This window comes from Oncorhynchus clarkii, unplaced genomic scaffold (assembly GCF_045791955.1).
Source record: "Oncorhynchus clarkii lewisi isolate Uvic-CL-2024 unplaced genomic scaffold, UVic_Ocla_1.0 unplaced_contig_14021_pilon_pilon, whole genome shotgun sequence".
Lineage (NCBI taxonomy): Eukaryota > Metazoa > Chordata > Actinopteri > Salmoniformes > Salmonidae > Oncorhynchus > Oncorhynchus clarkii.
In genome coordinates, this window is record NW_027258665.1 from 18,608 (window position 1) to 29,718 (window position 11,111).

The 11,111-nt window shown below is 40.8% G+C and overlaps 1 protein-coding gene and 1 pseudogene across 1 annotated transcript; both read right to left on the reverse strand.

Moving 5' to 3' along the window:
* Nucleotides 1-271: 271 nt before the first annotated feature.
* LOC139398042 (ecto-ADP-ribosyltransferase 5-like) lies at nt 272-1,198 on the reverse strand (annotated as a pseudogene).
* Nucleotides 1,199-9,853: 8,655 nt separating this feature from the next.
* Nucleotides 9,854-10,651, reverse strand: LOC139398041 (ecto-ADP-ribosyltransferase 5-like). The gene has a single exon (XM_071144288.1). It carries the CDS (start codon nt 10,649-10,651, stop codon nt 9,854-9,856), a length of 798 nt encoding a protein of 265 aa, XP_071000389.1.
* Between the last annotated feature and the right edge of the window lie 460 nt (nt 10,652-11,111).

The following is an 11,111-nucleotide window of genomic DNA, read 5'->3' on the forward strand; positions in this document are numbered from 1 at the left end:
CCATAACAGGGCTTGCAGTGAAGGCGGAATTCATTGCAGATGTTGCATTGCATCAATCAAGCGTTGTGTGCCAGGTCATCGACATCACTGTAGGGCATCAGATTTCTAAATGATGTGGTTAGTTGATTTGGTAAAAGCCTATCTAGGTGTGAGATTAGGCATGCGTCTGCAATGTAGCTGACCTGGAACAAGGTCAGGATCTCTACACTATGACGCTGGGGCAGCTGTTGTGTCAGATTAGGCTACTTCTCATTGGCAGAGGTGGTAATGATCAGTAATATACAGTAGTTATCAACATAATAATGTAGCCTGTATCTGATGCTCTGATGATGTTTGATTCTCCTCCACTGAAAATGTATTTGCAATTCAGATCAGTGTCTGTTCCCTTGCTCTTTAGTTTACTTCACACAACAGGTTATTCACTAGTGACTTTCTCTGGATTTTGGTGACTTCAAAAATCTCATATGGCAGAATAAAAACTTCTCTCGCTCTTCAGGAAAGGCTGAGTAAGAAGTTAGCTCAGCACCAAAGCAAGTGTGGATCTCAAAGCAAGACACATTCCCAAAGTTGGTTAAGTCGGATCTTAAAGAGCTTGTGGCGAAGGTGCCGAAACGGATCTCGTGGTTGACAACACTGATCAAACTTCTTGTTGGTTCTGTGAAAGGTTTCCTTACATGTCTCTTGTCTTTCTCTAAGAATCTGAATGGCATCAGTCAGGTAGAAATACAGTGCATGGTACTTGAATGATGTTGTCATATATGCAGAATTGCCCTCTTAAACTGCTTTGTTGTAGTCCAGATAGATCGATTTGGAATTTGTTCCTGGTTTGTTTTTTGTATACAAATAGATCGCAATAGAATGCTCTGCATTCAAACTGTCTCCATGTGTTATAGCGTGTGGTTTTGCTATGTTCCAGGATGTATTGAATTGAGGATTAGTGTTTAACTCATCGTAGAGATACATGTTTTCAACCGCCCATAACATTAAACCTCTTTACTATCATATTTGTCATCAACAGAAGAACGAACCATGTCTAGAGGTAGAATACCTTGCATCCCTCCATCTTGAATCCCTCCATCTTGAATCCCTCCATCTTGAATCCCTCCATCTTGAATCCCTCCATCTTGAATCCCTCCATCTTGAATCCCTCCATCTTGAATCCCTCCATTCTGAGTTTCTCCATTCTGAGTTTCTCCATCCTGTAACAGTTATTTTTTTAGAAAGGTTTCCATGTATAAGACTTATGGCAGCCCATAGTACAGTTTGGGAACACTGATCTACTGTAGGAGCAAACAATTCAAACATTTTTTTTATTTTTTATTTTTTATTAAAATGTAATATCTCACATTTGAATGGGGAATGCCTAAGATCAAAGCAAAGATTACCATCAAAACTAGTAGAAAAATAACAGAAAAGGTGATTGCCTTCTTTTTATCGATGTTATTAATTTCCGTCTTGAAAGGAGGAAGTAGAAGGTTACAGTTAATTTCAAGAAGCCAGTGCTGTGTTCGAATACCCATACTTACATACTGTATACTACATACTTAATGAGTACATACTACATACTATACTTTCATTTTAGAATACTGTAAATGAACGGTATTGAGTTGAGTGTACTAACGCTTGTCTATTAGAAGTTGATGCAGTTTCTTGGCAACTTCTTGCTAACTTGTTAGCATAGCTAACAAATAACTAGCTAGACATCTTACAACTTCACTAACAATGTCCATTGAGAACACAATGACTATACAACGTAGCTAAGCATGACGTGAATAATAAAGTCAATAAATGTTGGGTAGTTAGTTAGATAGCATATAGCTAATATACTGTCAAGTTTGACGTATTAGTAGCCAACTAATGTTCGGTAGCCAGCTAACATACCAGTACATACAACCAACTGCTGTATTGATATGCTATTTGATTAGTAAGGATAGCGTACCTAACAAATTGTAGGTAGTTGGATGGGCTATTTACAGATGGGCTGAGTACAGTTGCAGCGGTAAGCTGCTCAGATAGCTGATGCTTAAAGTTAGTGAGGGAGATATAAGTCTCCAACTTCAGCGATTTTTGCAATTCACTCTAATCATTGGCGGCAGAGAACTGTAAGGAAGGTGGCTTTGGGGATGACCAGTAAGATATACCTGCGTGCTATGGGTGAGTGTTGCTATGGTGACCAGTGAGCTGAGATAAGACGGAGCTTTAACTAGCAAAGACTTATGATCTGGAGCCAGTGGGTCTGGCGACGAATATGTAGCGAGGGCCAGCAGACTAGAGCAGACAGAACGGACAAAACGGATGGCACTGTGATAGACTGCATCCAGTTTGCTGAGTAGACTGTTGGAGGCTGTTTAGTAAATTACATCGCCGAAGTCGAGGATCGGTAGGATAGTCAGTTTTACGAGGGTATGTTTGGCAGCGTGAGTGAAGGATGCTTTGTTAGGAAGCCAATTCTAGATTTACATTTGGATTGGAGATGCTTAATATAGTGTCTTAACACTTAGTACTTATTTATGTAATAAGAAAGACTCGGAATACAAGCAATTGAACTGGAGCTTCACATTTACTCAAACGAGTTAGTACCAGAATAACATAGAACACTGCGCATGACCAAGGGTGCTCCCGCCTTAAAGGGGACATCAGTAATTAACAGAACACAACACTTAATGTGAGTCTGGAAGAAGAGTTCACAGTCTAGCCAGACACCTCGATATTTGTAGTTGTCCACATATTCTAAGTCAGAACTATCCAGAGTAGTGAAGCTAGTCGGGCTGGCGTGTGTTGGCAGCGATCAGTTGAAGATTGTTACGAATCCCTTTTGGCACGACAGTCTAGGGGGGGGGTGGTAATGAGACCCGTAACATAACTCATGCAATTTACAATAGTGACTAAGTAAAAGTGAGAACGAAATAACCACGACTACTGAAATCTACTGTCAAACTCAGGGTTTGTTGGAAAACACACAGTAATGGGGGAGCAGGAAAAGGGGCTGAGCTGGACCCAAGGAAATAAATAATAAGTATTCAAAAACACCCCTAAGCTAGACTAGCCTATTTCAACAACAGCTAACTAACTAACCAAAAATACAGTGGGTGGTCCGCCCAGTTCTAACTAGGGTATTTAACAAAGTTTACCTACGGGTAGGGTATGCCCATGGGCGACTTGTCTTAGTTCCCCCTTTTCCCACCAGCAAACACAAACACCATAACCAAAAACAATACTCACAGGTGAGGACAAAGTGATATGGAGGTGCTCAAACAAAAGATAGCTCAATACAAAACGAGAGTGAAACAGAGAGATCTACAGACATGGCATTTACAGAGAGATTGAGCTCCACAGCAAACAACTGACAGGTTTTTTAAACAAAAGGAAAGGAACGGTGATTGGGTAGGAAACAGGAGGAGGTGTGTCTTCTGATTGATGATTGGTGACTGATTGGGGAGTGATGATTTTCACCTGTGAGGGGAGAAGGAGAGAAAAGAAACACACACACAGGATACTTGTATCCGTAACACTCCCACCATTAAAAGAGCAACCCTAGGGATTGCGACCACAGTACTACAATGAATACTCACAAGATCAACAACAAGCAAGTACAGCGGTACTACATGAGAGTGCTTTCGCAGATTCAAAAGCTCTCTTACAATCAGGGGACCACACAAATGATCTAGCCGGACTGAGCAAATTGGTCAATGGAGCAACTACTGCAGAGACATTTTTACAGAAGCTACGGTAGTAGCCAACCATCCCTAAAAAGCGGCGTAGCTCTCGTCTGGTGGTAGGTGCAGGGAATGCAGTTACAGCCAAGACCTTGGCATCAACAGGGCGCACCTGTCCATGGCCAACCTCTTTACCGAGATAGGTAACAGTAGCCTTCCCAAACTTGCACTTTGCCAAGTTCAGGGTTAGAGAAGCAGCTGCCAACTGTTCACATACTACCTTTAGAGAGTCAACATGATCTGACCACTCAGACGAATAAATCACTAGGTCATCAAGGTATGCACTACAATTAGGAATGCCAGCTAATACGGAGTTAACTAGTCGTTGGAAAGTGTCTGGTGCATTTCACATCCCAAAAGCCATGACTGAGTACTGTGGGTAGTTGTCTGTTGTCACAAAGGCAGAAATCTCAGAAGCACGTGAAGTTAACGGAACCTGCCAGTAACATTTTAAGAGGTCCAACTTAGTTACATACTTAGCAGCACCAATAGTGTTGATACAGTCGTCCAGTCTGGGTAACGGGAACGAATCTGGCATTGTGACAGAATTTACCTTTCGATAATCCGTACATAACCTGGATGTACCATCAGGTTTAGGAACCAGAATGCAAGGAGAACTCCATGGGCTTGAATTTGGCGTAGCCAGGTCATTCTCCAACAAATATTTCACCTCATCCCTCATTATCTTCCTCTTGGAAGCTTTGATACGATATGGGTGTTGCTTGATAGGTGTAGCATTTCCATTTCCAACATCATGTTCCAACACGTTTGTGCGAGTAGGAACGTCAACATCGGTTGAAGAGCATGCATTTAGTTTTACTAGCATTTAAGAGCAGTTGGAGCCCACAAAAGGAGTGTTGTATGGCATTGAAGCTCATTTGGAGGTTTGTTAACACAGTGTCCAAAGAAGGGCCAGATGTATACAGAATGGTGTCGTCTGAGTAGAGGTGGATGAATGAATCGCCCGCAGCAAGAGCGACATCATTGATTTATACAGAGAAAAGAGTCCGCCCGAGAATTGAACCCTGTCGTACCCTCATAGAGACTGCCAGAGGTCCGGACAACCGGCTCTGACACACTGAACTCTATCTGAGATGTAGTTGGTGAACCAGGCGAGGCAGTCATCTGAAAAACCAAGGCTGTTGAGTCTGCCGATAAGAATACGGTAATTGACAAAGTCGAAAGCCTTGGCCAGGTCGATGAAGACGGCTGCACAGTACTGTCTTTTATTGATGGCGGTTATGATATCGTTTAGTACCTTGAGGTGCACCCATGACCAGCTCAAAAACTGGATTGCACAGCTGAGAAGGTACGGTGGGATTTGAAATGGTCAGTTATCTGTCTGTTAACTTGGCTTTCAAAGACTTTCGAAGAAGGGCAGGATGGATATAGATTTGTTAACAGTTTTAGTATTGAGTGTCACCCCCTTTGAAGAGGGGGATGACAGGGGCAGCCTTCCAATCTTTAGGAATCTTGCATGATACCAAAGAGAGGTTGCAACAACAATAGAGGGTCCAGATTGTCTAGCCCAGCTGATTTGTACAGGTCCAGGTTTTGCAGCTCTTTGCAGCTTTGCAGCACTTTCAGAACATCAGCTATCAGGATTTGGGCGAAGGAGGCTTGGGCAAGTAGCTGCGGGGGGTGCAGAGCTGTTGGCCGGGGTTGGGGTAGCCAGGAGAAAAGCATGGCCAGCCGTAGAGAAATGCTTATTGAAATTCTCGATTATCGTGGATTTATCGATGGTGACAGTGTTTCCTAGCCTCAGTGCAGTGGGCAGGGGGTGATCTTATTCTCCATGGACTTTACAGTGTCACTAAACTTTTTGGTGTTAGAGCTACAGGACACAAATTTCTGTTTGAAAAAGCTAGTTAGCCTTTGCTTTCCTAACTGACTGTGTGTATTGGTTCCTGACTTCCCTGAAAAGTTGCGTATCGCGGGGACTATTCGATGCTAGTGCAGTACGCCACAGGATGTTTTTGTGCTAGTCGAGGGCAGTCAGGTCTGGAGTGAAGCAAGGGCTATATCTGTTCTTAGTTCTACATTTTTTGAAAGGGGCATGCGTATTTTAGATGGTGAGGAAATTACTTATAAAGAACAACCAGTCATCCTCTACTGACAGCATGAGGTCAATATCCTTCCAGGATACCCGGGCCAGGTCAATTAGAAAGGCCTGCTCGCATAAGTGGTTTAGGGAGCGTTTGACTAGGTATATGGGTTTAGTTATGTGTTCTACTACACTCTAGGTAGATGAGTTTTGGGTACTTATCTTTATTCCAATACAGTCTAGGTAGATGTGTTTGAGTTAGTTATGTCATGATGTTGCCCTCTTTGAGTACATCGAGCACCATCCCCCACTCTCTGCTACTACAACCAGACTACTGTGGGCAGAGTGAGGTGGAGTGAGGTGGTTTTCATGGAGACAAAGGAAATCCTTCCACCTCACAGAACGTGAGGTACGAACAAATGTCATCTTCCAGAGAAAGTGTAAAAGATCAGCGAAGAATCCAGCTACGAACTGGTGTGTTTGGAACAACTTGGGAAGCTCAAGAGAGACGGTGTGGCCACATTACCATAACACTGTTTATATGATAGCCTCAGATATGAGGTTTACATCTAATTGTTGTATAAGATGAATGAGTGAGGATGATACTGGTTGAATAAGGGTGTAATATGATTGTGGACTGTTTAATGAAGAAAAATACAATTCCCTTTTGATTTGAACTAAATCAGAGGACCGCCCCTGAGCCCAGTTAGGGTCAGACATCCTGGGACCGCCCCTGAGCCCAGTTAGGGTCAGACATCCTGGGACAGCCCTCTTCTGCCATTCTGGATAAAACCCCACTTTGAGAAATTATCAGTAGACCATGTTTTTCTCCATTAGGAAGAGGACAAATGTTGTAGACCATTGCTGAATCTTTTAACCATACCACGTGGTTAAAACTCTTAGACTATCGATACCGACAGAATAAGAATAAGTCTGATACTAATTACTAGTCTGCAGCTAGGAATTCGGCATCATTGAACGCGAAGAACGACAACCGGGCACATTCTATCATTTCATGTAACCATATTTACTATTTGTTTATGCATTTCTGTGAATTTCTTAGTAATAAATAAATTATTTAAGACTATTGATGTATGGATGACTCATAGTCAAGACTGGATTCGTGCAGATAACCAACAATTTACGATGTTTGGAATGAGACTAACGTGAGATAAAATAAATAAATCATTAATCAGAAGACTATTGATCAGATATGAAAATATCTGAAAGGTTATATTGGGAAATTATAACTTTGTAATCTGAATACTTTCCTTGGTGTCCCCTATTTCCTAGTTAATTACAGTTACACGATTAATGTTCACGTTATACTAATTACAGGGAATCTTTGATAAAACTGTGTCTTCAAATTAATGATAGTAAAGACACGACAGTTAACTGTGTTCTAATACAGTCTAGGTTGTAACAGTTTTCTTCTGGTGAAAGAGAGGCGGACCAAAATGCAGCGTGGTTAGTTTTGTACATCTTTAATAAAGATGAAAATACAACAATCTACAAAACAAGAAACGTGGGGAAAAACCAAAACAGTCCTATCTGGTGCCACAAACACAAAGACAGGAACAATCACCCACCAAACCCAACACCAAACAGGCTACCTAAATATGGTTCCCAATCAGAGACAATGACTAACACCTGCCTCTGATTGAGAACCATATCAGGCCAAACATAGAAATAGACAAACCAGACACACAACATAGAATGCCCACCCAGCTCACGTCCTGACCAACACTAAAACAAGGAAAACACACACGAACGATGGTCAGAACGTGACATAGGTAGATGAGTTTAGTTATGTGTTCTAATAGAGTCTAGGTAGATGAGTTTAGTTATGTGTTCTAATACAGTCTAGGTAGATGGGTTTAGTTGTGTGTTCTAATACAGTCCAGATAGGTGGGTTTAGTTATGTGTTATAATACAGTCAAGGTAGATGAGTTTAGTTGTGTGTTCTAATACAGTCTAGGTAGATGGGTTTTGTTATGTGTTCTAATACAGTCTAGGTAGATGGGTTTGGGTTAGTTATCTGCCTTCAAATACAGTCTAGGTAGATGGATTTAGGTTAGTTATCTGTGTTAAAATATAGTAAAGGTAGATGGGTTTGGGTTAGTTATTTGTGTTCAAATACAGTCAAGGTAGATGGGTTTAGTTGTGTGTTCTAATACAGTCTAGATAGATGGGTTTAGTTGTGTGTTCTAATACAGTCTAGATAGATGGGTTTAGTTGTGTGTTCCAACACAGTCTAGGTAGATGGGGTTCGGTTAGGTATCTGTGTTCCAACACAGTCTAGGGAGCTGGGTTTGGATTAGTTATCTTTGTTCAAATATAGTGAAGGTAGATGGGTTTGGGTTAGTTATTTGTGCACACACAGTAGTGTACCCTTCAAACCACAAACACTAAAGCCCCAGGCGCGCACGAACACACAAGTACACACAATAGAATGTAATAGAATATCCTTATTGTCCATTTAAATATTTCATGAAATATTATTAATTTGATAACATGTGGAACGATACCAGTCATCAGTCAATCATCAGAGTGACTTCTGACTTCTGTTTATATCTTTCCCACTAACAAGGTAACTTTTGTGGTCTTCCCACCTCAGAAACCCCCTGCTATCAAGGCTGAGGCTGTCTTGAAGGTGTGACACAGTCATCATCAGGCTGAGTTCAGTGCAAACAGCTGTCAAAAGAACCCGTTTAGTCAGTAGGTAGTTATGACAGTTAACCTGTGAATAGACAGTAGATGTTATGACAGTTCACTGCCACCCAATGACCTCTGTTGTCTCTGCTAGTCAACATTATTGCTGCTGAAAGCTTCTTGGTAACTGAGTCCCTTCCCATCCCTCATCCAACCCCGCTAATGAGGTAGGCTACGTTCCAGGCTGACTACATTGAAGTCGCCTGCCAGATCTCACAACTCCTGGATAGATATGGAACATAAATTGATCAGCTAACCACATCATATGCTATAGCAATCTGATGCCCAACTGCACAGTCAATGAAGCTTCAGGTTACCTTTGTCTATATCATTTAATCTTTCCTTAAATCTAAATATATTTGTAGTTCATTCTAATTATGACCTAAGAACAGACACATTTTCTTGAAGTGAGATGAAATTAATATCTTTATAATTGATGTACAGGTAGTGGATACATAGGACATGGGATTTAATCATGCTCAATTTTTTTATTTATTTATCAAAAGCTGGAGGGCACATGCTGAAAATATAATCAAATTACAAATCACATTCAATTTTTTATTTCACAAAAATAATCGTATTCTTAATCTGAGGAAGTAATGCGAGATTAACCATTTAACAGGATCATTACACCTGAGAGCTGAGAAAGAAATCTTTGTTTCAGATGACTTCCCGTTGTACATTGGTGATGGGATGATCAGTACTATACAGAACATAATTAAAGAGCATTATGTTGCCTGTATGAGCTGTTCAATTCTTCCAAACTACAGTGGCCACTAGTGTGTAGACAACTTCACACCACAGGTTATTCTCTGGTGACTTCTTCTGGATGTTGGTCACTGTGAATACCTCATAGGGAGGAATTAAGACTTCTCTCTCTCCTGTAAATACAGAGTAATGTGATATGTCAGCTCCAAAACATGTGGAGATCTCAAAGCAGGACGTCGCTCCAAATGAATCTCTGCCTATTTTCTTGCCTATAGTGCTCAAAGTGAAGGTACCGAAACTGATATTTTGTACTGATCAAAATACACTTTGGTTCCACGATAGGAGGTAGTGCTGAGCGATTAGTGCTTTTTGAGGTTGGTTTGGTTTCAGTTTGACAATAAAAAATAGTTGTATTATTTTTTAAACAATACACTATGCGTTATGTAGGTTAAATGATGTAACACATAATAAAACTCTTAGTAAAAGTCCCATGATGGTAGTGACTGACCATTACTTGTTATCACTTAATACGTTTTAACCAACATTTATTCACATGACTTTAATTAAATATTTCTGTTACATTGGTTTTATTTTATGACTTCATTATGTCATTCCATGTCGTCATCTCATCTCTATAGAGCTGCTGCCTATACTGTCTGACAAAATCACTATTTTAGTGTTGTAAATATATGAACACTATTGTGACAATGAACATAGTTAGTAGCTTCATGTAGCAGTAGCCTGTATCTATTGCTTTACAATTCAGGTCACTCTTCCATTTCCCAGTGCTCTTTAGAGTGTACACGACTTTACACCACAGGTTACTGACTGCTGACTTTGTCTGGATGTTGGTCACTTTGAATACCTCATAGGGAGGAATCAAAACTTCCCCCTCGTTTGCATAGGCAGAGTAATATGTCAAGTTAACACCAAAACATGTGTTGATCTCAAAGCAAGATGTGTCTCCAAAATCGTATAAAGTCTTATGTAAAGAACTTGAGACAAAATAACCAAAGCGCATTTCTTTGTTGACAACTTCCTGATCAAAAGTTACATTGGTTCTACGGTAGGTGGTCCAACATGTTGTTTGACTTTGTTTGAGAATCTGCATGGCGTCAGTCAGATAGAAGTGCAGGGAATGGTACTGGAATGATGTTCCATACCCATACCTGCCTTGTCTAACTGCTATGTTGAAGTCTATGTAGATGGATTCAGAAGGAGGTTGGGGTTTGTTATTTGTGTACAAATACATAGAGACGGAATGCACTTTCTGCAGACCATCTGTTGGAATGGATGCATGTTTCTCTGCTATGTCCCAGGCTCTTCTGAAGTTAGTGGTGGTGTTTTTCTCATGTGGGAGGTAGTAGTCATCCACCCTCTGAAAGGCTTCGTCTCTGCAGCCATCGTATATGTCATCAACGGAATCAGGTGCCATGTCCAGTGGGAAAATCTTGTTCTGTAACAGTAACATTCTTTAGTGACATTCTCCTGATACAGACCTAACAGGTTCCTACTTGGGTGATGAGTTGTTTACCAATCCCTTATTGGACGCAGTTTCCTGTTTGTGAGGCTAAATGTGAGGAAAACGAGTATTAAGTCTTGTGTGTTGGTCTGTTGTTTTATGTCAATGTGCACAATGAAAGTACAACATAAAGCCACCGCCCAAGTCCTGAAGCAGGATGCCGAAGATATGAGCCACAATAGTTTTTTCTGCATAGCTCAGGGCGTAGTCAAAACAACATGAAGACTATTCACAGGCATTGCCCATAACATTTAAGGACTCTCTTTTCTGGTTAGAAACAACAGTAGTGGGACACTATCTTCTCTTCTTATGTCTCTGTAAAAGGAGTACATGTTCAACTTTTTTTTTTTATGAACACTGCTGGTGTTAAATGTAAGGTTCTATGAATTAATATTTGATTGGCTTTTGG